Raw genomic sequence first — 27,761 nt, 5'->3', positions numbered from 1 at the left:
GCTCCCACTGTGTCATCTAAAAACTCTAAAGATTTTCTCTTCACCTGCGGAAACAAATTTGATATTACTAAGATTGTCCAAACAAACCACATTGTAGCCAAGGATTTGCGGTCTGACCTACTCATACCATGCAGCTTCAGACTCTGTACTTTATTTTTTTGGTCCCTGAAACAAAAAAACGAGTATTTTGATCGAGAAAAGTGTAGAAATACGGCTGGCAGCCATACAACGTCAGTGACATCACGGATGGGACCAGTCACACCGTTCTGACCGAACGAAACCCAAAACAAACAAAAGAGCAACAACTCTAAAAAATAATTTCTTCATGATTTACTCTCTTCTTTCTTCACTGAAAAATACCCATTACTCTCCCATTCCCTATTGACCATTACCAAATATCACTAACCACCCACAACCACCATACACCCGCAGAAACCAGCCCAGTTTCCACATCACAAAGAAAAAAAAAAAAAGCGTGAATAATAACACAATACCAAGTACCGTTCAATAATCCACCTCATTGACCAGAATGGTCGGGAGACCATTCTGATCTCAGCACACCCGTGCACCGGGACCACGTCTCAAGAACCGACCGCCAACACCACCACCACCACCACCACTCCTCCTCCAAATGTCGTCGTCGAGAAGGAGAGCTTACCCAAAACCGCAGTACAACGCCGCGCCTGCACCGGCCGCCTACGGCCAGGCCCCGGCCATGGACCAATTGGGCCAGAACTTCCAAAACATGAACCTCCAAAACGGAGCTCCCTTGCAGCAGCAAGGCCAGCCCCAGATGGGCCAGATGGGCCAGCCAATGGGATACGACTATTCCCAGCAACAAGGTTATGCGGCAGCACCCTATGGTGGCCAGGGACAGATGGCCCCTGGATATGATGCAACAGGAACAAACGTGGGCGGAGCTGGCGCTGTTGCGCAGCCAAACATGGGAGGATACGGCTATGGCGCCGGTGCCGGTGTAGGAAATGTAGGTGTAGGCGGCGCCGGCGTAGGGGGTGTAGGTGTAGGTGTAGGTGGAGTAGCTGCCACACCTGCGTTGCCCTTGAACAGAATATACACCACAGACTTGCTGAAGAACCTTCCTCCGCCAATTTCCGACTTGGCGTTGCCTCCGCCGCCCATCATCTTGCCTGCGGGCGACTGTGTGGTCGAGAGCACCGACCGCACCAACGCGGCGCCGGGCTACTTGCGCTCGACGTTGAATGTGGTGCCCTCCAACCACTCGCTCTTGAAGAAGTCCAAGTTGCCGTTTGCGTTGTGCATCCGCCCGTACGCCGCGTTGCGCGACGAGGACGAGCCCGTGGCCGTGGCCCTGGATACGGTCATCGCCAGATGCCGCCGGTGCCGCGGGTACATCAACCCCTACGTCAAGTTTCTGGACCTGAAGAAATGGAGATGTAACTTCTGTAACTTGTTGAACGACGTGCCCAGCGTGTACGACTACGACGACTCGACCCAGCAGCTGATCGACAGATACAGCAGAATCGAGTTGAACAACGCCGTGGTCGAGGTCGTGGCGCCCAAAGAGTACATGGCCCGCGTGCCTCCGCCGCTCGTGTACTGCTTCTTCATCGACGTTTCGGCGGAAGCTGTGGCTTCCGGAATGACCGCCACCGTGGCCAACACCATTCTCACCAACTTGGACTCCATCCCCAACAAGAACGAAACCACCAAGGTGTGCATTGTCGGTGTCGACTCCGCATTGCACTTCTTCAAGTTCAGAGAGGGCTTGAGCGAGGCTCCCGAGCATCTCATCGTGTCTGACCTCGAAATGCCTTACGCTCCCGCACCTTCGGGCTTGTCCGTCAACTTGGCCGAGAACAGAAAGGCTATCGAGCAGTTGTTGTTCTCCTTCGCGGGATACTTCGAGAACACCGCAAACCCACATTTCGCGCTCGGTCCAGCCTTGAAGTTCGGCTACTTGATGCTCGAAAGCCAGGGCGGTAAAATGATGGTCTTCTCTGCCACCTTGCCAAGCATTGGCGAGGGTAAGTTGAGCATCAGAGACGACGCCAACATCACCACCAAATCGAAGGAATTGCTGGCTCTTATGAAGGCTGGCGACAAGTTTTACAAGGCCTTTGCGGTGCAATGTAGCACCTCTCAGATCGCCGTGGACTTGTTCCTCACCGGCTCCAAGTACCAGGATGTAGCCTCCTTGTCGAATTTGCTGAGATACACTGCTGGCCAGACACATTTCTACCCATCATGGAAGAGCCACCAACCAGAGGATGTTAAAAAGTTGAGCAAGGAAATCAGCAAACAATTATCCATGGAATCCGCAATGGAAGCCGTTATGAGAGTCAGATGCTCGACTGGTTTCAGAACATCCCAATTCTACGGTAACTTTTTCAACAGATCCTCTGACTTGTGCTCTTTCCCAACGTTCCCCAGAGACCAAGGTTATGTCATCGAAATCAGTATCGAGGAGAATATCCCCAAGCCGGTTGTGTACTTCCAGGCCGCCGTTCTTCACACGACTTGCTTCGGCCAAAGAAGAATCAGAATCATCACTTTGGCGCTCCCCACCTCTTCGAAATTGGAGGACATCTACGCCTCTGCTGACCAGCTAGCAATCACCAACTACCTTACTCATATGGCCATTGCCAAAGCGTTGGACGGATCCTTGCCAACTGCCAGAGATTTCTTGACCAAGTCTGTTGTGGACTATCTTTCCGTGTACCGTAAAGAGTTGATTTCTGGCCACTCGCCAGGTCTTTCCCCACTACAGATCTCCACCAACTTGAGAATGCTCCCCTTGTTGCTCTTCGCGTTGACGAAGCACACTGCGTTCAGGGAGGAGAAGGTTCCCGCCGATCACCGTGCAATTGCATTGAACAACTTGGGATCTTGGCCTCTTGATCAATTGATCCAGAGTCTCTACCCTAGCGTTTACTCGTTGCACGACATGACCGCCGAGTGTGGTTTTGCCGAGAAGTTGGTCCAGATCAACCCTGAGACCGGAGAAGAGGAGGTTGTTGACGGCGAGTTGTTGTTGCCCGAGCCAATCAACGACTCCAGAACCAGAATGGAAAAGTGGGGATTGTATCTCATTGACACCGGGTCTGAATTGTTCTTGTGGGTGGCCGGAGAGGTTGTGCCTGACTTGGTGATGGATCTCTTCGGTGTGCAGCATCCATTGGAGATCCCTATTGGCAAGCAAGAATTGCCGGTGTTCGAGCCCGTGGAAGACTTCGAATTCAACCACAGAGTCAGAAACATCATCAACCATCTCAGCGAGTCCAAGAGCTCGATCGCCTACAAAACTTTGTACGTTGTTGTGGGACCATCAGCCGCCGAGCCTATCACAATGACCCAGTCCAGAGACTTGATGAGCTTGAGAACCTGGGCACTCAGCTTCATGGTTGAGGACCAGAGTCCATCTACGAGCGATTATAGAGAGTTCTTGACCAGCTTGAACTCCAGGGTCACTGCATAAAATTAGAATGTATATTTGAGCCACCTTTACAAAATACACAAAAGTTAATATCAATGGTTGTTGAGGATGTTGACCACGTCCGTCAAGTGTTCGCGGCCCGGCGACGCGAACGTCGAGGCGATGGCTTCTAGAATCTGGTTCCGGTTGTTTTGTAGGTTGCGTGCAATAGGTCCGCCTTTGGCAAGCGTAGTCAAGATGTTCTTTTTGTAGGATTGTGCCAATCTCTGCCAGTAGAATGTTTCTATGGATTCCGAGATGTTTTGCTCGAAAGTTTTAAGGAGTGTGTTGTTGGCGGCTGCTTGTTCAGAGCTGGCCACAGAACAGTTGGAAAGAAGCCCCAGTAGAGTGCTGATAAAGGAGGTCGCTATGCCGTTCACATCGGAGAAATTGACCTCGAGTGCTCGCTGCGACTGTAACGAGCGCGAGAGCAGCGTCAGCGAGATCTGCACGGATTTCTGGATGACCTCCTTCAATATGGCGAACAACTGGTCCTGGCCCAATTCGTTGAGCGCCAACAAGTTCTGCTGCAAAACTACGTTTTTCTTGTTGAACGAGGTGTGGTGGCCCAAGCCGTGCGACACTTTCAGCTTCAACTCTACGAGAAACGCCTCAAACTTACTCTTGATGACCGGTTCATAGTCTCTTACAATGGCCAACTGCGTCAACTCCGTGCCCGTCCGCAGCGCCAAAAACTCCTTCTTGTGCACGAGCGAGAGCTGCTTCAACAACCGCGCCAACCGCAATACGTCTTTCCCGTCGTCCGAGGCCTCGTACGCCTTCTCACACTCCTGGAGCTGTTGCACGAACATCAAGAAGAAACTGGCGCCGCGCAATAGCGTCATGATCGAGTGCACCGTCTTGAGCGCGCCCTGCAACTTCACCGCGTCGTCGTACGGCCGCACGACCTCGTTGTTGATCCTTTGGTACGCCTGTTCGATTCGCGTCGCCAGCGGCACAATGTGGTCGAGAACGGCGTCCGAATACGTCTCGACCGAGCAGACGTTGCTGATGAGCTCTGTGTGGTGGGCGGCGGTGATGTCGTCCATGCGTTTGGCGCATTCCAATTGGTCAAACTGGACTTTTTTCGCTGCCGTTTCCAAGTCCAATTCCGTGTCGTCGAGGACGTTGGTGGCCTGGACCATGTGGGCCAAGGTTGTGACGGCATTGAACTTTGCGGCTAGAAAGGGCTCGAACTCCGTGAGGTCGGTGTTGGCGTGGGGGGGCATGTTGTGTTTCGATGGTGGGAAGAGATCGAGTCTGGGGTAAATGTGATAGAGGGAGGGGATTTTTTGAAAAAATTTTTGATTTTCAAATTTTTGCAATTTTGGATATTCCAAACAGAATGAAAAAATAGGATGTGTTTCCTCTGCCTTTATCGTTCTGCGTGGATATTCTGGTGGCCTTGTTTCTGTTCTTTCCTATATCGGTTTGAAAGAGAGAAGGAGAGTTGTCTTTGCGTCCACAATTTTCATTTTTCGCATATTTCAAATGGAATAAAGGAGGACTAATTCTTCTTCTTTTGACTTCATTGCTTTGAGTAGAGTTCATCATAGATCTCTGTCTCTGCTCTCTTGTATCAATTCATGAAAACGAAAGGATACTCTCTCGGCTCTCGCTTTGTTAAGTATTTCAATCAGAATGGAAAAGAATTGACAATTGTTTTCCTGACTTCATTGCTCTGTGTAGAGTTCACAATGGACTTCTCTGTTCTCTTGCATCGGCTTGAAGGAGGGAAGTAAAGAATTTTTTGTATCCGCAAATTTCACTTTTTTGAGTATATCAAACAGGACAAAAAGAGTCAATTCTCTTTCTTTTGACTTTGTCATTCTGAGTAGGTACATCATGGACTTCACTGCTTCCTTATACCATTTCACATCGTCTGCTCAAAAGAAACCGTCTGCTCAAAGAAACACCATAATTATAGAAGCCGCTCCGAAACATTCTCAAAAAACCACATCTACTTGCTCCGGTGCCAACCCCTCTTGTATACCCTTTCCCTGGCTCTACGCATACGTAGTTTCTCCAACTTCTGTGCCTTTTTCACCGCCTCTTTCCGCTCGCTCTTCAATTTCCGCTGCTTGGCACCCAACCGCTTCCTCTTATGACCACAATGGTCTCGGTTCAACTCCTGTAGCGTCACCACCTTGCGTGGGTACACATCCACTATAGGTGCATGCAACTCCGCATATAGAGCGTCAAAGTCTACCGCAGCCTGTTCGTACTGTTCCTTTAGCTGGCTGGAAGGTCTATGGAAGTAATACGATTCTGGCCGCACCACTGTGGCCGCTTCAGTTTCGTCTTCCTTCAAACTGACGGTTGGAAGCGCAGAAACGGCCGAAACGCCGGAAAAAAGCTGGAACGCAAATTCCTCAGGCTCTTGTTCATCTTCGCCAACCGTATCCTCGGCCTGTTCGGGAACATCCACCTCTACAAAGTCAAAAGCGTAGCTCATCTCATCGCCAGAGTCCGATGAGGCATCCGATCCGGTGTTGCTGCGGGGTTAGTACTGTGGAAAGTAGACTCTTTGGATTCTGTAGATTTCACAGAATAATTTAAAAAAATTCCCTTTTGCGGGGGAGACGTACTCGGTATTTGGCATTAGGTAGTATGGTTTAACTAGATTAGCAGACATGCATACAGTAACGAGATACCACAAGAAGATTTAAAATTAAAATTATACTCGGCACAGAATTATTTAACTTTCGCGTTTTTTCGCGCGTTTCCGCGCTACCAGAGCGAGTTCCCGGCGGTGTGGATGGTGTGCACCACATCCTGGCGCTTCTTCAACTTGGGTGGAACAAACCCGAGCTCCTGGTCGCTCTCGGTCGGTTTCGGCATCCAGTCCGCGTGCAGCGCGCGATACTCAATGGCCGCCAAGTTCACCCTCGTGGTCTGTTTCTGTTCCCAGACCATGCTGTAGATCTCTGGGTTGTGCTCCTCCATGTATTGGCATGCAGAACTCAACTTGATCCAGTGGAGACTCAAGTCACAGAACTTCTCCCGGCCGTTTTTCTCGGCGACGCCGAGCCTGCTCACGCCAATCATGTTGAAGAAGAGCAGCCACAATTTGTTCTTGGACTCCATGTCGAGTTCTTCTCCCACAGACTCAGCAAGAGACCTATGCAAGTCGCTCACGCTGTGCGAAAGTAAGAGTGAAAGCTGCAAATCGACGACCAGCTCGACTTCGCCTATTTTGAATATGTAGAGAGGGCCAAATTTCGAGACGCGGACCCGCGCGCTGGTCCGATCAAAGAGTGCCTCTTGCAACCCGATGGGGTATCTCAGAAGAACAAGCTGCACTTCAAACGCCGCCTGTTTTTGTTGGAACACAAGGGCCTCTTTCTTTGCTGCTAGTGCGAGCTGGGCCATTTCCTGTTTCTTGCGTTCCTCTTGGGCCTTCATTTCCTGGATCCGCCGTTCCTCCTCCTCCTTGCGTCTCTTCTCTTTCTCTTTCTCAGCTTGCAAGAACATTTCCTTTCTGGCTCTCTTCTTGGCGAGCATTTTCTCTTGCCAGACTTTGGCTTCTTCCGCAGCCCTCAACTTGAACTCTTCTAGTTCTTTGCTGTTCTCCGGTTCTTGCTCCGTGGTTCTCGATTCATCGACGCTCCTTGTATCCATCTCGTTCTCGGAGTCGCTTCTCGCTTCGTTTACTTCCTTGATACCGGATTCATGTTCAGTCTCGACCTCAGATTTGACTGCGACATTTGTACCACCTGTCTCCTGTTCCTCTTGCAGGTGTGCAACAGGGTTCTCAATTTGTGGATCAGCAGTATTATGAGTCGAGACAGATTCTGGTCTTTCTTCTGGGGTGCTTTCCAAAATCCTCAGAAGCTCGGCGTCAGCATCTTGTGGATCCGTGTGCATTTCTTCGTTTTGCAACTCGGAAACTTGACTCGAGGAAAACGTCTCCTTTTTCTCAACATTAATTGTGTCTGAAGTATGGCCGATCTCGCCTGCGAGCTCGGCGCTTTCAGCTGTTATATCTTCATCCAAGTTGGCTTGGGGATCAGATATTCTCTTTTGGAGATACAATATCTCTTTCAAATCGTACCGCGCAGATGACTCTGCAATTTCCAACGCATTTTTGGAATCTCCACCGCGGGTGATTGAAGGGTCTGCTCCCTTCAAAAGAAGTGATTTGACAACGTTTGTGAGTCCTCTTCCGACCGTAGCGTGAAGAACATTGACGCCCGCCTTGTTCTTCTGATTTATATTGAATTGGTTTGGATTCAAGCCGAGTAATATATCAACTAGCTCAATATGTCCGTTTCTTGCAGCAAGAATGAGAATATCGGGCATTTTGGCTAAGTCAAGAGCATGAGTAATGAAATACTCTGCAGTGGCCTCTTTTTCTCCTTGAGCAGCAAAGCGGTAGATGTTATTGTACTTCTTCTTGATGAGGTCCTTGAAGTAGGACTCTGAGGGGTCATCTACCTGAGCCTTTGCCAAACTGGCTCTAATTTTCATTTGAGGGTCTGAACACTGAGATAAATGCTTTTCAAGAAGCTCCAATATGGAATCATACGAGTCGTCCTCCGACAGGAGTCGTTGCAACTTTGTGAAAGCTGAATGGCCATCCAAATTACATATGTTGGGATCCGCGCCATGTTGCAAAAGGAGTTGCACTGTCTCGTAGTGCTTGTTTTCGCAAGCGTCCATCAACGGCGTTTCCATATCACCTGCCTCCGAAGCTTGTTTATTTACATCGGCGCCATTTTGGATAAGAACGTGCACAATATCAGTATGGCCAGCCAAAGCAGCTTCGTGAAGGCACGTGAAGCCTCCAAAGTCACATTCATTTGGATCGGCGCCCCGTTCAATGAATCTGTTGACTTCTTCCAAGTCACCTTTCTTGCAGGCCCTTTGCAACTGCGATCTACCGGTGGAGTCGCGCTTTATCTTATAAGTTTGAGTCTTCTTCGACTTCGAAGATTGCAGCTCCGTGGTGGTCGAAGTCTTGCGTTTAGGTTCGCGATCGTGGTCTTGGTCAATTGGCTCCTCAGCGGGTACAGAATCATGAGGCTTAGACTGGTTTGTTTTATGATGCTTCATGCTTTTCACCGAAGCCTCCGTATCAGAATCTTCCTCATCGGATGAGAATATGGCCTTTCGCTTCAATGCCTTACGGGTGGTGTCTCTACTACGGCTCCTCATTAAGGGTTTGAGAAGAGACGATGGCTGAGAATCAGAAATGACCGTCTCAGCATCAGAGTCGTCCTCTAATCTATACTCGCTATCAGCTCTCAGGCCAGCTGAGAAGCTGCTCAAAATTTGAACTGGATCCGTGAACTCCAGAGGCTGAGCTGAAGTAACCACAATAGTTTCGGGGGTGCTAACTTCGGCACTCTGTTGTGATGACACCAGAATTAGTGGTGTAGGCGCCGAGTCCTTGAGCGACTGTGCTTCTGTGCGCTTTTCACTTTCATTAATATCTGTCTTTTCAGATACAATCTTCGAGGCATCGCCAGTCTTCTCGGGAATAATCGGGGTAATCTTTAGGGTGTCACCAGCATTTTCGGGTAAGACCTTTGGGGTATCATTAGTCTTTTCGAGATTGACCTTAGAAGTATCATTAGTCTTTTCAGGAGTAATCTTGGAGACATCATTAGTCTTTTCAAGAGTGATATTAGAGGCATCATTAGTCTTTTCAAGGGCAATCTTTGGAGCATCACCTATACTTTCAGAGGCAGTCTTCGATGTGTCCTCTGTCTTCTCCGTTTGATCATTCGATGTGCCGGGACTATTAGTTTTAGAGGATCTAAAGGATGTGACCTTTGCTACAGCATCCAGATCTTTCCCGCCATCAGCTTCTTGCGGCAGCGACAGTTTCACAGAAAAAGACAGTTTCAGCTGTTGTGCGTGACCACTGCCAGCATATTTCTGCAGGTTGGAGTCGTACGCCGGTCTCTCACGGTGGTCTTTGCCGTAGGAATCCTGTCTGGAATACTTCAGGTTGAAACGACGGTCATCGCCGCCGGAAGAACGATGCTTGTTTCCCTGGTATTGGTCGTACTGCAGGCTCTGGTTCTGGTTCTGGTTGCCGTTCTGTTTGCGGCGCCAGCTGCCGTTTGGTGGCTTAATGGATGAGTATCCTCGATCCTGAGATGCATACCCCTGCTCGTTGTAATAAGAACCATAATACTCTCTACGGTCATTCCGGCGATAGTGGTTCCCCTGATAACCCTCGTGTTGCTTCGATGAGCCGCCCTGGGGCCGATTTGATTGGTTGTTGTATCGGTTGTGGTACGGTCTATCGCTTCTGTCGGGTCTTTCCGGGCGGTCCAGCCAATCCAGACGAGTTCTGTCGGGGTCAAGAGCCTTTGGCTTTTCGCCCCGGTCGAAGTTTGCGTTGTTGTGTCTGGCGTCGTGGTTTCTTTTGAACGTCATTACAGGGTAAATCTGAAACAGGATGTGCACTCCACAGTATATGAAACAGATGGGTGTGAAATGGGTTTGGGTGCGGGTATGCGAGGGGTTTTTTTTTGTTTTATGTTGATTTGACAACTCTAATTTTTTGTCGTTTTTTTGTCGTTTTTTTGTCGTTTTTTTAACGTAATTTTTATTCATTTTTGTCGCCTATTGCATTGGTTTTCTGGTGTTTTTGTTACTACACTATTGAAGAGAAGACTCTGGAGGAGACCTCTTTTGAGGAAATCCGTCAGAATAGAAAAGAAAATAAAATAAAATAAAGAAACGGAAAAAAATAAGCCGAAACTGTCTTCTCAGCTTTGGCAGTTCTCATTGCAATTGACAATTGGTGCTCATTGCACATCAATGCTCTCCAACACCTACCCATCGCTGCTCAACACTCGTATCGACAAATACCAAAAATGCACGATATTCACAGTAAGAAATCAGTCCAATTTTGTCTCGAATGACATCATTTCACTGCGTCGACTCAGACTTTATAGTCACTTATCACAACCACCAGCAAAAACAGCACCAGGCCTTCCCAATGAAAATTAACCAAAATAAATCAAATCAAGAAAATAAAAGAAAGAAAAAATTACAAAAATACACTAGCAATCATTTTTCCCCTCAAATCCCACCCCGTCTTTGTTCCTTAGTTCTATGCCTACTCAGAGGCAGGTCACGTGCAGATAAGAATTACCTGTGTTGCCCTTCAAAAGCTAGCTACACCCTATAACCTCTCCCACACCGCCGCCACCAATATGAGGCAAAACCCAAAGAACCCAAATGTATCCGTATTCGATAGCTTTTCAGATTCAGAGGCTAATTCCGATATAGAAACCGAGCGTATGCAGGCAGAAGCCCCGATCCCGGCAGCAGATGAAAAGACAAATGTACATAGATCCTTCTCTGCCGAAACCAGCAGAACAGATGTAGCCAGCCCGACCCAGAAGAATTCGCGCGACGCCGTGGAGCCGCCCACGTTCGAAAATAGCACCTCGCCCAACGCAGCCGCCTCGGAATCGTTTCTTCACTCTGCTGCCAGAGGTAGTTTCCATTCGGAAAAGGTCTCATTCTTTGAGCTCATGCAGCGGCTATCGCAAAACCATGGCTCGTCTATGTTTCAGTCGCTGAATTCGGAGTATAAGGTCATTATAGACAACTTGAACCTGCGGGATGACTCGTACTTTGTAATGGAGTGTGCGAGAGACTTATCTGAACGATTGCTCATGATGGATGCGATGACAGCCGAGCGGACCATCCCCTCCAACGACCTCACGAAGGCTTTGGTGCAGATTCTCTCCGATCCCATCTTTGCTGAGGACTTGGAGCTACACCTAGTGGTGTGTCGATGCTTATTTAATCTAGTAGAACTTTACGAGGACTCGGCAATTGATGCCATCAGCAATAAAGCCATCCAGGCCCTCCTTCCTAAAATAAGCGATATTGTCTACATTGATCTCACGGAACAGTGCTTGCAGACATTGGAGGTCTTGACCACCGATCGTCTTGCGCATTCCATCTTTCTAGAGAATGGGGGCATCAATGCCTGCTTGAAGAATCTTGATTTCTTGACAACTCACTCGCAGAAAAAATGCTTGAAAATCATATCGAACGTGAGCGCCAGCATTGCAGTGTCCCACTTTACCTTCGTTGTTGACAGCTTCCACTCGTTACTAAACATTCTTCTGTCTGACATTGACCCTGCCATCAACGAATCCACCCAGACTATTATATTCCGCATAATCGCATGCTTCAAGAGCCATCGTGATAATCTAGAAGCGCTATTCCCAGCTGCAGAGTTGGTCGTCCAATTCATGCGCATTGCCTTCCACCCATTGGCCACTGATAATTTACAACTAGCGACGCAAATGAATTGCCATGCTAGCTTAGAGGCCCTAGCTAGTCTCGCTCTGGCTTCGACTGGAATCCGCGATACTGTGCTCCAGAATGACATTGGGTCATTCATACGAACTTCGATTGCAGTTGATTCCGTGACGCTGAAAAATAGACTTACTTTAAAACCTCATTTCCTCAGGTCCGACAAATTGAGCTCAACAATGCTTACTTTGATAGCTTGCTTTATCCCAACCCAATTTCGTGAAGCAGAGTTCTCTATGTTACTACATCCTGTTGGACGTTTCGACGAACAACAATGTGTAGCTGATATCGAATTGTTACATTTGAAGTCATACCTCTCCCATATCTTTCCAGTACTTGTATGCTTTTATGAGGAGTTTTCTGACATTCGGCTTAAAGCTCGTGTCTTGAGCAGTCTTTCTGACATTATTTCCATTCTAAATTTCGACTCAGGATTATACTCTCCATCTCCCACTGACTATTCTGACTTTGTTGCGACTGTGGCGGATGCTATTGATGGAGGGAAGTCTTGTCTCACGAATTATCTGGAAAAGGTGTCTATGTCTGATATGTCACTTTTGTCAGCTTCTTGTTACGGCATCATGTCGGCATTTAAATTCTGGGGATCACCATTCCTAATTTCAATGGATAGGGAGGGTGTGTTCAGCATAATTCATGAAATTGTTCACACAATAGATGAGAAGCAAATACTTCTTGACGACAGTGATGACCCAGTTGAACCAACTTCAACTCATGACCCTAAAAAAGTACTGCTCAAATTGCTTGGTGCAATGTACAAAATTTGTACTGAGTTAATCTCTCACCGCGAGTCCATGGGTACCGAAGTGACATCTTTGTCAAATTTCCCGGAAATTCAAGAGTTCATAAAGCATGCAAGCTCGACTTTGACGGATTTTGAGTATTGTACTAATGACGAGTTCGAAGCTCTATGGAAGGAATTTAGGACTATACTTTGCAAAAATTCAATGACTGGTCACGAATTGAAATCGCTGAATCTTTTGTCGATTATATCAAAGCTCTTGTCTCTGACCCCGGTGAAAAATTCCGTGTCTATCCGAGCATTTATTTCTGTGTTTTACGAGGATCGTGATACTTTGTCGAGACTCATTCACTTGCTTCAAGGTATCTTATCCAAGCAGAACATACCCTCTGAACTTGAATCCAAAGCACTAAACAACAATTTACAGCTTCTCAAGAGAAGGATCAACTTGAGTTTGCGTCAAAAGCTGTCTTCTGACGGTCTGGTTGCTATCAAAGATGAGGCCATCATGGCTCTGGTACCTGCTCTTATGTCATTCGATGATCTTGCTAATTTCCTCAGAGAACGTTTGATGCAAGGTTCCAATTCTGGTGCCCTAAGTAAGTTTGCAGAGAAGACTTCCGAAAGCTGCGAAAACCAAAGGTACTCAGTAGATTTTTACTATAATGGCAAGCTCATTAAAAGGTCCAACACCATCTATGGAACAATACTGGGCGCTCTTACATCCAAATCCGTTGGAAGGAGCTCTGAAATCGCTGAGCTATACAGTACGCACGAAGTCTTGTATGATCTAGTTTCACATCAAGAGGAGAATAAATCTTCTCAAACAAAAGAGTTAGCCCCACCAACAGATAGCTGTTTGGTCTTGCTTTCAAACCTCAACACGATAAATGAAAATTTTGTCCGTCCACAGCTTCAATTAGAGGAGAGTGTCTTTGTTAATTTCACACTTAGTTTGAAATTGCAAAGGATGCTCGAGAGTCCTTTAATCGCAATTAATGGTTTGTTACCTGAATGGTGCTATTTATTTATTCGGCATGCTCCGTTTTTGTTTCCGATTGAACTCAAATTGCAGATACTACGCTGTTTATCTTTTGGTTTGTCACGAACCGATTTATTTCAGTTTGAAAGGCTACGTGGTGCTCGTCGCGGTTCAGGAACCGCCGCTGACACTAACAGATCACTCAGCGAATCAATTGGGCACGCCTCTAGAATAAAATTACGTGTTTCTAGGGACCATATTTTTAAGAGCGCAATGAAAATTCTACGCGAGTATGGGTTACTGCCATCAATCTTGGAGATTGAATTTATGAATGAAATTGGTACTGGCCTCGGGCCAACATTGGAGTTTTACAGTTTGGTATCGCAGTGCTTCTCTACTGATAGTGGAATGTGGAGACATTCTGCTAAAGATCACACTAGTGTGGCAAACGGGTTATTTCCCGCCTCGGTCGGGCAAAATGAAAGGAATTGCATTGTACAGAATCACTTCAAGTCCCTAGGTCAATTTATTGCAAGAGCGATTTTTGATTCGAGAAATCTAGATTTCTACCTCAACCCTGTTTTCATTCGTGCTATCCAAAATTGGCCGCAGTACTCAGAATTTGTTAATTCTTCAGACCTTGACACTCTTTTAGATCTCTTGACACAAGTTGATCCTGTGCTTTCCTCATCGCTCACCCATATCCTTTCAATGACAACCTCGGGCAAGAGTAAAGTTGAAGATCTTTGTCTCTCATTCGTTCAACCGGGTTGTTCAGATCTCGAGCTTGTTGAGAATGGAAAGAATACTCTTGTCACAAATGCAAATGTTCACCAATATCTCATTTTGGCTTGCAAATCGATTTTGGTTCTGGGTATAGCAAGCAACATTGACTCCTTCAGAAAAGGATTTTCTTCACTATTACCGTTGAATGTTTTGACTTTGTTCTCTGCTCGTCAGTTCAGTGATTTGATGGGCAATGGCGAAGAAGATTGGACAATAGAGACACTCAAGAGCGCTATTGGTACTGACCATGGCTATTCGGATGATTCCGAAGCGATCAGAAATTTGCTCAGTATTCTCAACGAGTTTACGAGACATGAACAACGTGATTTCTTGCAATTCCTCACAGGATCACCAAGATTACCTATAGGAGGCTTCGCAGCGTTGGAGCCAAAATTGACAATAGTGAAAAAATTTGTCGAGACGGGAATGACCAGAGACGAGCATTTGCCTTCCGTTATGACGTGTGCAAATTATCTAAAATTGCCAGATTACTCACTGAGGGCGGTAATGAAAATGAAAATCTTACAGGCTATAAAGGAAGGCTCTGGCGAATTTCTATTGTCCTAGCATCGACCTTAATCGCTTTGGACTTTTACACAATTTGACGCCTTTAACACAATCTGACACTGATTGTGTAAGTGCAAATTTCTTTGAATATAAATTCCGATTTACATTAATTCTTTTTAATGATGAAATGTGGAACAAATTAGTGTATCTGTGGAGGAGTCGATGCAGTACCAGTCTGGAATGCAGATGGTTATCTGCACTCCTGAAACATACACTAAATTCAATTTGGTATATATCATTGAGGAGCATTGCGAGGAAGAATATCAGCTTCTTTTTTGAACAGTAATAAAAAGCATTTAATCATGGAAACCAAAAGCAAGTCTAATGTTTTTAAAATCAGTCGTTCCTACGATCTTAAGCAGATGTTGGGCCAAGGGGCATATGGTACAGTAGCTTGGGCCATACATAAACCGACATCGACACCGGTAGCTGTTAAGAAAATAGAACCGTTCACAAAGACACTCGTATGTTTGAGGACTATTCGGGAACTTCAACTTTTAAACTTTTTCGCCAATCACGAGAATATCATCGGACTCTTCGATGTTCAGAAACCGAAAGATTTCGAATCTTTCCAGGAAGTGTATTTGATTCAGGAATATATGCCTTGCGACTTGCACAAAATAATCCACACTCTGAACCTCCTGAATCAGCATATCAAGTTCATCATTTACCAGATTCTTAGAGGCTTGCGAGTGATCCACAGCGCAAATGTTATCCACAGAGACTTGAAGCCATCTAATATTTTGATTAATTGGGCATGTGAGGTCAAAATCTGTGATTTTGGGTTGGCACGAATTGTAGGCTCGGAGCTGCTGGAGCTAGACTCGAACCTCACGGAGTACGTCGCCACAAGGTGGTATCGTGCTCCTGAGATCATGCTTCTGCAATCTATGTATTCAACGGCAGTTGATTTATGGTCTGTTGGATGTATCATGGCAGAATTGTTCATGGCGTATCCCTTATTCCCAGGCAAAGATTACAAGAACCAGTTGCAATTGATTTTTGATTATCTTGGTACTCCAAAAGGGGATGACTTGAATTGCATTAAACTGCAGCGCGCAAAATCTTATATTATTCTGCTTCCAGATTCCGAGCCTGTGAAGGTTGGGTATTATTTCTTGAACCACCCAAGACGGATTGCAAAATATGGATATGTTCCAGTAGATGAGCAAGGGCTTGATCTCATGACAAATCTTCTCTCTTTCAATCCTGAGAATAGATATACGTCGACAGAAGCCCTCTTTCATTCCTATTTGAGCAGTTACCATAAATCGACCCTTGAGCCTGTGGCCGGTATCACATTGGAACCGACTTTTTTTGATCGAAAGAGTAAAGGTGATTTGACTATGAGCGACTTAAAACAGTATTTGTTTGATGAAGTCGTCAGCTTTTCAAGGTACAGGTACTAATGGCAGTCATTTCTTATTTGAATGCAGCTGGTTTTGGTTTTGAGAGACCCTGATTAAAGGAACTCATTCCATTATCTTTTCTTTTTTTATTTTGATCTAGCAGCTTGCTCGGATACTTTCACAGACTTCATTAACAGTCTACAATCGGAATCCCAAATACGAAAAGTAGCATGGGAGTCTTAACATGAAATTCCAAACTGCAGCAAGATTCAATTCATTTATACAATAAATACACGGAGGATACTTTTTGAATTACAACACAATCTGTTAGGCATGAAGTAAGGGTATTAAAGAGAAACAAAAGTGGACAAGGTAATCTAATGGAGCTTTATAGATAATTATCTATCAATGCAGTAAATCTTCATTGTTGAGCATCTCATTGTTTATATTCTCATAGGATTTTTTTTCGCAATTGTGATTTTTAGGTTTTGTATGTCGCAAACGTATAAATCTGTAGATACATTTGACATTGCGAAGTACCGATAATACACAAGTCAAAACATAATCAAAAAAGATGTGATAGTGAGTAGAGAAAGATAAATTAAAAGAAACTGAGACATTGTACAATGAAAACATTTTTTTTTCCTTTTTGTTTACCAAGATATTCAAGATTTCAAAGCAGCCAATCAGAAGGCTTGATTTTCGCGTTACTCCAGCATCGAGGTTCTTCAAGTCACAGCTACAAAGGTGTGTTTCTGATCAATGCTTCTGTTCGTTACCAGATCAAGCGTGCGTGGCTTTGCCTCTTCCCAAAGGGTTTGGAAACCCATTTCTTCCACTGTTGGACCTGCCACAGAATACCTTACCACTGGTGGATCAACTCAGTCCGTTTGGCCAAAGGGATTCAGACAGCCAACCCCAAAGACTTGGGAAGAAAGCAGCGAATCTGCATTGTCTAAAGCTACCAAGTTTTTCTTCCTCAATGAGATTGCCAGAGGAATGTACATCTGTTTGGAGATGTATTTCCGCAGTCCATACACCATATACTATCCTTTTGAGAAGGGCCCAATCTCCCCAAGATTCAGAGGTGAGCACGCTTTAAGACGTTACCCAAGTGGTGAAGAGAGATGTATTGCTTGTAAGCTTTGTGAGGCCATCTGCCCAGCTCAAGCCATCACAATCGAGGCTGAGGAGAGAATCGACGGCTCAAGAAGAACATATAAATACGACATCGACATGACCAAGTGTATCTATTGTGGATACTGTCAAGAGTCTTGTCCTGTTGACGCTATTGTGGAATCCCCTAACGTTGAGTACAGTACAGAGACTAGAGAGGAATTGTTGTACAACAAGGAGAAATTATTGGAGAATGGTGACAAATGGGAGCAAGAATTGCAGTACTGTATTGATGCTGATGCACCTTACAGATAGAATCTCAGAATTCGTTCGTTCAGCATCTCCCACGCATGGCTGAAGACATGAACCCTCTAAACTAGCGATTAAGCTCCTGAAAGTTTTGGCTGCTTCTCTGCAATATCATATCGCGCAGATTACTCATTGCATGGACTTTGCATAGATCAATTAGGCTGAAATATTCTGAAACTGGCAAAGGTAGCCCCAGTGGCATTTTATATACAAAAAGACCCTATTTTGATGATTAGGTTCGACTTTGAATTTCGAGCATATTTGTAGCGTTTTTTTTAATTTAAAAAAGAAAATTCTGATTGCACTAGCCACGTAAATCCATTTTGTCTAAACTTAGGTCCACTCTACAGAGTGTACACTACCGGATCGATAGAAGTGCACACACGCGAACTGCACCAACGTTTAAGGTATTGTTTTACTTCTTCATTTTAACGGACATCTACACTCCACATCAGTACTTATTTTACCTTTAAACTCTATGCATCTATAAGAAATAGGTGCGGCTCTATACATCGAAACTGAAGGCCGGAGAAAGCAAGACGAGCAACTAGTTAAAAGGCCCTCGCAAGCCAGCATTTTTGATCTAATGAACAACACCAAATCACCAAGTCAATTTGAGCCGATTTTGAGACCTAATGATACTAATATGTCGAGACTGCAGTTGAATAGCTTACAAAGTTCACCCAATAGATCTAAGGAAGAGTTTGGAGGTATAAATTATTCTCCAAACCATGCCTCGAAGACACAGGCGAGCAACAACTCGAGGAACATTAACTTCAAAAACTTACTGCTAGAGATCAGCCCGCAAAATCTGACGAGAAACCATTCTTCACCACATCGAAGCGTTCCTCTCACACTCACAATCCCTGATGAAGAGGATACGAGCAATCACAACGATCTGCTTGATTCTAACCTACCCCTGCCATATCATGAGCTACAAAATGATCTGCTACCGAGTAGCAAAATAATAAGTCAGATTCTAAAGAACCCGACAGTAAATGCTTCAGATACTAGGGGTAGCTTGTCATCATTAAAAAGCCCCTTTTCGTCACTCCCACATTACGCTAATAGCAATAGATTGAAACAAAATCTGAGTCTAAGGCCCCATGACTTGGATTCAGATTATCAAGTTGATATGCACGAAATTCACGACTCGAACGAGGATGATCCAATCATTGCTAAACAACACGATCCATTTAGCTCACCTACCAGTACACAAAATGGGCAACTGCCAGCCATTTTATCTCGAAAATCGCAAGAGGAGCTACAAGAGAGCACGGCTATTAATGCATACCCGGATGGCCCTGCAAATGTTCTCGATTCAATATTATATTTATACTCAGATCCGAACTTGTCAAACAGTCCAATTGACATCAAAGACTATGACTTGGTCCTCAATGTTGCCAGAGAATGTAAGGATCTTGGATCAAATTACAAAGACAACGGAGGGAAGGGAAAGTACGTGCACTTCGCCTGGTCACACACCTCTTCAATCCTGGATCAATTACTTGATATCACACAACAGTTGAGCGAAGTCGATAGACCCGGTAAGAAAGCATTAATACATTGTCAATGCGGAGTTCTGAGGTCTGCATGTGTCGTTGTTGCGTATTTCATGGTGAAATTCAAACTCTCAGTCAATGAAGCCTACGAGTTGTTGAAGACAGGAACAAAGAATAAGGGCCAACCAATAAACTATCTCATTGGTCAGAAGGGCCACTTTGTTGAGGCTTGTGAAAAGATTTGTCCCAACATGAATCTCATATTCGAGCTCATGGATTTTGGTGAACAGATACGATCCAAGGTGGCGCTTTCAAACTAAGGATGATTCAATTAGATTAGAGGCATGTATCATATTTCTATGTTTCGATTACACCTGAAAAAGGAATTACACGTAGAATTTAATATCGATTAATTGAAAATAAAGTTACTTTGTACATGATTCTCGTTGACCAGAGAAGGAACTCATAATTTTTCCCACAAGATGTTCCTTCTCCGATTTTCTACGCATATTCCTCGCAACACCACCCTTTTCTTCACAATACCTTCAAGCGCAGCGAGAAAAATCAAATGCGCATAACATAGATCTAGGATTCTAGTATACATAACCATATTTACTGTTGATTAATTAACAAATATCAACGGTTGGATTTTCCACCGTGAAAACTATAATCAAATTTTCCTAGAACTTTTGACTACAATCTCTGGTAAGTACTTGCTCATGACGCTCAAATACGGTCCAAAAGGCCGGCACCATAATCATACATAGTACATGAACTGCAACTACATATTTCATACCGAATACTTCTACTATCCTTAACTACCTATTTCAATAAAACATACATACCGCGGTTCAGACATGTCCTGAAAGCATGTTCAGTTTATGATTTAAGTCACAAGATTTGCTTTACAAGATTTGTAGCATAGTAGGTAATGTTTTATGAATTCAGCATGTCTTTGATTTACCAAAATCAAAAAATCTTGTTCAGTAACAAAAGCATGCACCCACGCATTTGACGTCTGAATGAGACTAAATTTTTGATATCGTGAAGAGTGATTTTTAAAATGAAATTCAATTGTGCTAGGTGATTTTAAATCAAATAAAGATGAGTTAACAGGTGCTCTAAGCCGGATGAAATAAAATTTAGAATACAAAATATCACGCAACGCACGAGTAATGGAATATCAAATAGTTGCTCGTAATAATTATCAATGCGATTGTATTGACGATATATAGAAAACAATAGTCTATGAAATACGTTGTTTAAAGTACCAAACCACATAATGAGGTCACCTCTAAAAGGCTCTAAATCTGATACATACTAACTCTCCTTGAGGCCCGAAAATAAATGATACAGATAAATTAAATTTAAACAAATTTTGAAGTCAATTTGAGATATAATGTACTGCATTTGACGATCAGAATCATTGATTTATCAGTCTCTCAATTGTTAGTTGCTGCTATAATTCAAAATTAAACAATCATTTATTTCTGTAAAACTTTTGAATACATACAAATTGTTATTGACCACGATGCATTTATAGACGATACACACATTGCGAACAGCATAAATGAGTTAAAATTTTAATATACATTTAGTGATCATTACAGTAAATCGTTCATTCAACTTCCCAATTGAAATGAAAAAGAGAATCTCTGATCCCGATCCTTCAAAAAAAATAGACAATGAACTAGTGTGCAAAATGAACAATTATACGAAAACTATACTGAGCTCACTGATTCTACTCCAAAGGGATGTAAGATATCACCTCAAACGCGAGTGGCATTTGATCCTTGTCGGGTATAACACACATGCACGTTCAGATCTCCTGGTATCAAATTCTAATGAAGGTTGAGATGAGAAGGTAACTCACAATAAAATCATCAAGAATCTTGACTTTTTGAATCAAATTTGGGTCTCAATATCAATACTTTGTATTTTTATGAGCACATGTATTTAATGTCCAAACCGCACGAAGAACTATATAGCCTATTGAGGGATTACCAACATCACTCTTTGAAATAATAATGTGCTCGAGAGTAAGCTGCTGTTCATAGCATGACGCGAAGAAACTTCAGATATAACTGATACAAATATATTTAAAATCTGAAAACTCAGGGGATGCATATCCACCGGTTGATTAAAAACAAAGACTTGAGAGACTTAAATACATAATGTACTGAGTACTACCACATTTCCACAAAATTGATTGAAGAAAATCAAATACCTTCAAACATAATTGAACCCTCCCGTATTGATTTTGAGAATTATTTTTGCGATGTACTCTAATTGATAATTGAGTACAGCTCTGATTGAAGCATAGCTCTGAATACCATGCCTAATTCATAGCGACGATATTCAAAATATATATCCAGCATATGATTATGATAATTCTAAAATGTGGAAAATAGTCAAGCAAAGACAAGGCACCTTTATTGAAAAACATAAGAATTATTAGGGCGTCGATTATCTATGGAATCATAAAATTCCAATACATAAAGTCTGATTGATTAACTATTAAGGCGAAATTCAAAGACTAGTCAAATATGGGAAAGAAATATCAGTCACTTTTTTAAATTGTTTCCAAACAACTGTTTCCACCTAAATTAATTGTGGAGAGTCACAATTATTTAAATTATGTGGCAGGATATATACATTCCAAAAAATATTGAACTTCATTAATAAACCCCTAATAAATCAACGATATTTTAAGGACTCCTGCCATAAACAAAATCCTGTTTCTACAGTAGCTTCGTACGTAAATACTTACTTCGTGTCAGAATAGAACTTTATTAAAGCATATAATTGCACCTCGCTTAAATGCATAGCAGTAGTAGAGCCTGCGCTATTGAATACAGAAACATGGCAAGTGCATTCGCACTGTTTTTCTTCACAATGCGCCAATTCAAAGAATTATAATCATATTCTGTCTCAGACATCATTCTATATATTCAACTTTTTCTAAAGCCATCCTATAACTATATATAACGCCTTATCTTAAATACTTTACATTATAATCTGAATATACAAACTATTTCAAAGCATTTATATCCCGAGAATATATTCTCATCTCAATTATTGATTCATTATTTAATTTCCTATCATTTTCAATCAGAGCTGACTCGGCTCCTTCCGAATACCTTCATATTCTAGACATACAATATATATATATGTAAGTAGAATATCGTTGAGCCTCTATCAACTAATATCATCCATCTCATTTGACAAAATGAGCTCCTTGGATGTATTTATTCCCGCAGCCAACAATTGAGTAGGGAAGAGGGCAAAGAGAGTTATCGTTCATACGAAAAGCACTCAGTAAACAATTAATCCAGTGTTGAGTTAACTAAATGTCTTCTGAAATCAATTAGTGAGTGGCTCCAAAGTGTATTGCATCAGCGCCCAACGTTCACGAAGATGTTCGATAAGTCTATTTTCCTCTATCGTAAATTGAGAGTATCGGTATAATTTGAATTGACATACAATTCTAGAAGTACCTTTTTGGAATGATTTTTGTATATTTACTAATTCATTCGATTGATTGAGTTGTAATTATTAAGTTTGAATTTTGCCTTGTCTAGTTTAGTTTTTTCTAATCTTATCCAACAAATTGTTTTTTTTTAACGTTTTATCTCTTGAGCTTGTTCTTAAATTCTCAAGTTTAATTTATTTCTTCGCCTGATCAGTCGATATTATTCATAAGTATATATTAGTTAGTAGTTGCCAATGGAGAATCACATGAATATAGAAGGAGATTCAATTCTTAATCATATATATAAATCAAAGCATTCCCCAATTTTCTTTTACATAGATGAGGGCTTTAGAATGATGGGCCTTATTTAGTTAGGTCAATTTGATCTGTTCGGCTGTGTACTTCAATGATTTTTTTTCTTGAATTACAGTTGGCATTTTTCCAACACAATAATATTACCCATTATCATTTCGTGAGGAAACACTATTTAGATACTAATTTTTATGTTTTGTAAGAAAAAAGAAAATGATACCTCTTCGAATTTATGCTCATAATGCTCGTTTTCATTAAATTAATCATTAATTTTCCATCTATCAGTGTTCCAGTCTTCGATGTCCCAGCTCTTGATTCATAGGTTTTAGCACGGTTTAATTTTCATCATGTTTTTTCCGCCGTTCAATCTGAATTCAATCTGAAGGGGAGGTGGGTATTGCTTGTATATTTTGTTATTTTGTTTCTCCCTATTTGAACTATTTGTTTAAAGAAATCGAGGTTTTGATATCTTGTTCAGAAAAGATAGCCAATGCATTGAGTATCATTAATTTGAAAAGAAATAGTTTTTGCTTGATGCCACTGTTTTGGCTATTACAACATCTCTTTTAAGTATTTTTAAAAGACATCTGTACCCTGTTGTTGTTTTCGTTTTTTGTTTTATGTAATATCTATTGCAATAACAACTTCTTAAAATGTATTCATTACAAATACAGAAACATTCAGCATCAAAAAAGAAGCTTTTGAATTAATTAGCATAGTATGAGAAAGTAGTGTTTTCTTCTTAACTTCGTCACAATTTTGTCTATTTCAATCTTTGAAAAAAAATTAAACTTCTCACTTTTTTTCCTGTGAGAGGGCAGGCAAACAGGCGATATTCTTAGAAATGAAAGGACTGGTCGAGTTCGTCTTGGTTCATGGCACGGAAGGGCCTATGACACTTCTCCTGACCCTTTCACTTGAACACTAAAGCATTTGTCTGCAAAGAATTGCATAATCTCTTTTGTAATTTTGGCTCACACACAATTCTAATACACAGAAAATATAAAAAATTGATCATGTTTCGAACCTTTGGAATTACCTGAAGCTTGTACAGTTCTGATGCCTTTGATTTAAATTGTAGATCTAATCCGGAGGAGTGCATATGATATCATAGTTTATTCCGTAAGTTCTGACACTGATAACGATTGAACAGGCATGCCCATATTTGGAGAGAAGCCTTTCACATCAATTACCGTCAAGGTAAATCAGCTATGCAATAAGAGTGACGATTTTGGCTCAATTGAGCTTTATCTCGGTGATCTTTTGTCCCTTATCAGCCTCCAATCGTCCGGAGCTACTGAGGCTGCCAGAGCAATCAGAAAGAACATCAAGTACGGAAACTCTCAGCTGGTTGATCGTGCGTTGACTCTTTTAGAGTTGTTGGTTCTCAATGGTGGAATTGCAATTGGAAAAACATTCTCGACGGACGATAAACTTCTCCATGTTCTCAAGGTTGTTTTAAGAGGATCTCCCAGAACGAGCAATGAAACTGGGGGTGATAAGAACGCTATGAAGAAAATGAGAGGAATTGCTTTGGGTTGGAAGTATGAACTCAAAGATATCGATGGCTTACAAGGTTTGGCTACTCTATATAAGGCAATTCCAACAACGAAACCAAGAGAGGAAACCCGCCTCGGCCCGTCAAAACAAAGAGTTTTTGATGATGAGCTCTCGCACGAAGATATTGAAGTTGGTCTGTCAAGCAAATACTCCGGTGAATCTGAGCCAAGGAGACCTCCTCCTAGACCCAAGACCTTATCACCCAGCATAAAAAATGTGCATAGTTTCAACGACAGCCAGCCTATTAGGAGCCACAAGAAAGACAAAAAAAAACCCAAAAAGAAGAATTATGCGGATACTGAGTTCGAGATCCCTCAAATAAACTACAAGGTTGAAGCACCCAAGATTAGGGCCACCATTGCAGATTGTCAAACTCACGCCACAGCCCTTAAGAATTCTATTCTTAGCGTCCCCAAAGAATCCGACGCATCTCAGGATGCTAATGTACAGAAATGCTTCAAAAAATGTCGGACCACAAGAAGGGCTATTCTTCGGTATTTGCAGTTTGTTGGCGCAGGCAATGTGGCAGATAAATCCAGAGAAGTTCGGGAATTAGACGAAGAGTTCTTGGGAAGTTTGATCGCAGCAAACGAACAATTAGTGAATGCTCTTACACGTTATGATGAAGCCTGTGGTATTTCTCGATATGGCCAATCGTATGATAACGAAGAGTCCTCCTCTGATGACAGCGCCAACTACATAACTAGCGGAGAAAGTTCGGAAGAAGAAGACGATTCAGCGGACGAAATTCTCGAGCCTCCTCTGAGAATCAGTCCCTCAAGCCTTGCGGAAAATTTCGAGAAGACCAAATTCTTGGAGGATAAAAGGCCAATAGACGTTGACAAGTCTACTGAAGATGACCCTTTCGGGGATCCGTTCAAAAATTAGAGATACTAAAACGATGTGTATTATTATATTTTCGATGCGCGAAATTGATATGATCGTAGTTCTTTTTTTTATCTTTTTTCCATGGAATCAGTAGATTGGGGTAAGGCTAATCTCTACACACCACTTGACCATTATATGTGAGTAGAATGGCAATTGTGCAATTAAATGTTGCCGAGGCGCGCTTCAAATCTAACTCAAAACTCATTACGGACTTGCCCTCAGTATCCGACTTTCAATTGGACAAGATCTTGTCTGAAATCGTTTCTCCAGACATCAATAACCTTAAAGATTCAGTTCTTCTAGCTAGAGACAATTATCAACGAGATTTGAGGCATGAGCTAAAAAAATATCTTTGTTTGGAGCAACAGCTTCAGCACAAAAACATAAAAGTCTTGAGAATGTCTAAGGCTTTCTTGGATAAACTTTCAAAGTTGAAAAAGGAGGCCCACAAATCGAAGAAGTCAGCAACCAAATTGAAATCGGGTAGGCAGGGCCGTGAGGAAAGTTTTGATCTCAAGGTAGTTCAAAATAATTTATCACTCAATTCCAAACGGGCACGCAATTTACTCACGAGACTAATACAATTGAATACCAAAGTGACCGGCTCGACTCAAATAAATGCTGAAACAACACCATTGATTTATAGGCTTGGAAGGTCGCATCAAGACAATTCTGGAAAATCATCGAATGTGTCTCCCTCGGATAACTCCAAAGCTTCACACAACTCACTTTCAAATGAAACTTTAAGTACAGACTATGAGGCGGGCGATTTCAATCAGATTATAGAATCCAACATATATTTGTACAGACAGCGAATCATGGCAAAGCAAAAAGAAAAAGAAGACAAATGTCAGGAGTCGTTTCTGGAAGGTTTTGACGATGATCGGTCCCCAACACAAAAGGTGAAGGGTAAACCTTCACTACATAACTTTGCTACTGCGAAGTCCAGTGCAACCGTATTTGAAACCAATCTGAACTCACTACATAAGAAACTCCGCATAAATCCTCATCCATTGGCCATATATAATAGTGTCATGAGCGGAAGCGCTCTAGATGAAACCGAGGTTTTTGGAGACGTTTCTGGGGTAAGTCGAAACGAAAAATTTGTAGACTCTTCAAGAGCGGGAAAATTTACATCGGGACCTTCTGAGACACTTTATCTCAAAATATTACAAATATCTGAGGCGAATCAATTGCAAAATTCCTCCGGGTCGGATGGCAGCATGTCAGACGAGGAACAGAGCCAAAGTTCCTCTTCAAATCAAAGCGCAGTACCGCGTGGGTCTTCTGCAGCCTCTGACAAACAAAATTTCTTCTCGTTCCATCCAGTTCAGAAACATACCCCTCTCCATCATACCCATCGACCTAGTCAGTCAATTTTGAAAAAGAAGTGCATACCTATGACCAAACCAAAAGTGTTGGCTCCTGGAAGTTCTACTTCACAAGATGATACGACTCTGTCAAAACTGAATCAGAGTAAAGGAGATTTTCCGGTGAGCGCAGTCTCTGTGAGAGGACATTTCATATCAACCACGGAATCTATTACTCCTATTTTGCAAGCAATGAGAAGTCCCGATGCTCCAACTGATGATTCTCGTGGCGAGACAAACGTTGAACTGTGAGCTTATTCTCAACGAACGCGTTGTCACTAAAATAGCCATAAGTAGAAACACAAAAGGAAAAATAGTAGAAAAAACACGATCCACATCTTCCATGTAAGTCCAGCAGCTCGGCTCATGACAATCATTCGATTGTAAGTTTGTTTCAAGGAAACTCTGCCCCTCTCAAACTTGTCAGTGAGATCTTCGTTTAATCGCATAGACTTATTTATTTCGTCGCCCATTTGTAGACCTAAGTTCTTCAATGCCGCAACTTTGTAACTCATTCCATCCAAATCCTCATTGTTTTGACTCTCAAGTGATGACAAGTATGCTTCATTATGCTTGGGGTTGGGTGTGGACAGACTGCCATAAGGGGAGTCCATTCGAGACGGTGGTTGCGAATTCACTTGTCTAGCATGTGATGAGCCAAAAAGCTGGGTTCGATTGTCTCGATAGTGAGCAGATCCACCGGTGGAATACCTCGAATCCATGACAACAAGGATGCAACACACGTATAAGGTATTGCGAGTCACTTGGCGTGTTTGAAGACTGCACTTAGAATCTCTATAAAAAGGTGATTTGGGCTATCAGGTCAAAAAATAGAATCAGAGGGGACTAATAATCTTCATCAATATTTTTTCCGATGATATGCTTTCCATAGTTGATGAATTTGGTTCATTTTTCGTTGGCATTTCCTATTTCTTAGCTCCTAGTGAAGGCACCGAGGACGCGTGGATTCTTAGGAGACAAATTCTCTCGGTTAAATTTTTTCTCAGCTATTTTTGTACTGTTTCCATTTTATTTTCCT

The 27,761-nt window shown here is 42.8% G+C and overlaps 11 protein-coding genes across 11 annotated transcripts; 7 read left to right on the top strand and 4 right to left on the bottom strand.

Annotated features, from left to right (window-relative positions):
- Positions 1-631: 631 nt before the first annotated feature.
- On the top strand, positions 632-3,457 carry PUMCH_004623 (uncharacterized protein; the record flags this gene model as incomplete). Its single annotated transcript, XM_063023554.1, has 1 exon — positions 632-3,457. One exon carries the CDS (start codon positions 632-634, stop codon positions 3,455-3,457), a length of 2,826 nt encoding a protein of 941 aa, XP_062879624.1.
- Positions 3,458-3,507: 50 nt separating this feature from the next.
- On the bottom strand, positions 3,508-4,683 carry PUMCH_004622 (uncharacterized protein; the record flags this gene model as incomplete). The annotated part of the gene is made up of 1 exon (XM_063023553.1): positions 3,508-4,683. The coding sequence occupies one exon, from the start codon at positions 4,681-4,683 to the stop codon at positions 3,508-3,510; it is 1,176 nt and encodes a 391-aa protein (XP_062879623.1).
- A 731-nt stretch (positions 4,684-5,414) lies between these two features.
- Positions 5,415-5,909, bottom strand: PUMCH_004621 (uncharacterized protein; the record flags this gene model as incomplete). Its single annotated transcript, XM_063023552.1, has 1 exon — positions 5,415-5,909. One exon carries the CDS (start codon positions 5,907-5,909, stop codon positions 5,415-5,417), a length of 495 nt encoding a protein of 164 aa, XP_062879622.1.
- Positions 5,910-6,184: 275 nt separating this feature from the next.
- PUMCH_004620 (uncharacterized protein) lies at positions 6,185-10,024 on the bottom strand (the record flags this gene model as incomplete). The annotated part of the gene is made up of 1 exon (XM_063023551.1): positions 6,185-10,024. The coding sequence occupies one exon, from the start codon at positions 10,022-10,024 to the stop codon at positions 6,185-6,187; it is 3,840 nt and encodes a 1,279-aa protein (XP_062879621.1).
- A 605-nt stretch (positions 10,025-10,629) lies between these two features.
- PUMCH_004619 (uncharacterized protein) lies at positions 10,630-14,844 on the top strand (the record flags this gene model as incomplete). Its single annotated transcript, XM_063023550.1, has 1 exon — positions 10,630-14,844. One exon carries the CDS (start codon positions 10,630-10,632, stop codon positions 14,842-14,844), a length of 4,215 nt encoding a protein of 1,404 aa, XP_062879620.1.
- Positions 14,845-15,146: 302 nt separating this feature from the next.
- PUMCH_004618 (uncharacterized protein) lies at positions 15,147-16,253 on the top strand (the record flags this gene model as incomplete). Its single annotated transcript, XM_063023549.1, has 1 exon — positions 15,147-16,253. The coding sequence occupies one exon, from the start codon at positions 15,147-15,149 to the stop codon at positions 16,251-16,253; it is 1,107 nt and encodes a 368-aa protein (XP_062879619.1).
- A 702-nt stretch (positions 16,254-16,955) lies between these two features.
- Positions 16,956-17,624, top strand: PUMCH_004617 (uncharacterized protein; the record flags this gene model as incomplete). The annotated part of the gene is made up of 1 exon (XM_063023548.1): positions 16,956-17,624. One exon carries the CDS (start codon positions 16,956-16,958, stop codon positions 17,622-17,624), a length of 669 nt encoding a protein of 222 aa, XP_062879618.1.
- A 580-nt stretch (positions 17,625-18,204) lies between these two features.
- On the top strand, positions 18,205-19,440 carry PUMCH_004616 (uncharacterized protein; the record flags this gene model as incomplete). The annotated part of the gene is made up of 1 exon (XM_063023547.1): positions 18,205-19,440. The coding sequence occupies one exon, from the start codon at positions 18,205-18,207 to the stop codon at positions 19,438-19,440; it is 1,236 nt and encodes a 411-aa protein (XP_062879617.1).
- Positions 19,441-24,059: 4,619 nt separating this feature from the next.
- PUMCH_004615 (uncharacterized protein) lies at positions 24,060-25,352 on the top strand (the record flags this gene model as incomplete). Its single annotated transcript, XM_063023546.1, has 1 exon — positions 24,060-25,352. The coding sequence occupies one exon, from the start codon at positions 24,060-24,062 to the stop codon at positions 25,350-25,352; it is 1,293 nt and encodes a 430-aa protein (XP_062879616.1).
- A 146-nt stretch (positions 25,353-25,498) lies between these two features.
- Positions 25,499-26,974, top strand: PUMCH_004614 (uncharacterized protein; the record flags this gene model as incomplete). The annotated part of the gene is made up of 1 exon (XM_063023545.1): positions 25,499-26,974. One exon carries the CDS (start codon positions 25,499-25,501, stop codon positions 26,972-26,974), a length of 1,476 nt encoding a protein of 491 aa, XP_062879615.1.
- A 26-nt stretch (positions 26,975-27,000) lies between these two features.
- Positions 27,001-27,444, bottom strand: PUMCH_004613 (uncharacterized protein; the record flags this gene model as incomplete). Its single annotated transcript, XM_063023544.1, has 1 exon — positions 27,001-27,444. The coding sequence occupies one exon, from the start codon at positions 27,442-27,444 to the stop codon at positions 27,001-27,003; it is 444 nt and encodes a 147-aa protein (XP_062879614.1).
- Between the last annotated feature and the right edge of the window lie 317 nt (positions 27,445-27,761).

Source organism: Australozyma saopauloensis, chromosome 6 (genome assembly GCF_035610405.1).
Source record: "Australozyma saopauloensis chromosome 6, complete sequence".
In the NCBI taxonomy this organism is placed as follows: domain Eukaryota; kingdom Fungi; phylum Ascomycota; class Pichiomycetes; order Serinales; family Metschnikowiaceae; genus Australozyma; species Australozyma saopauloensis.
This window is presented reverse-complemented; position numbering and strand designations above follow the sequence as displayed.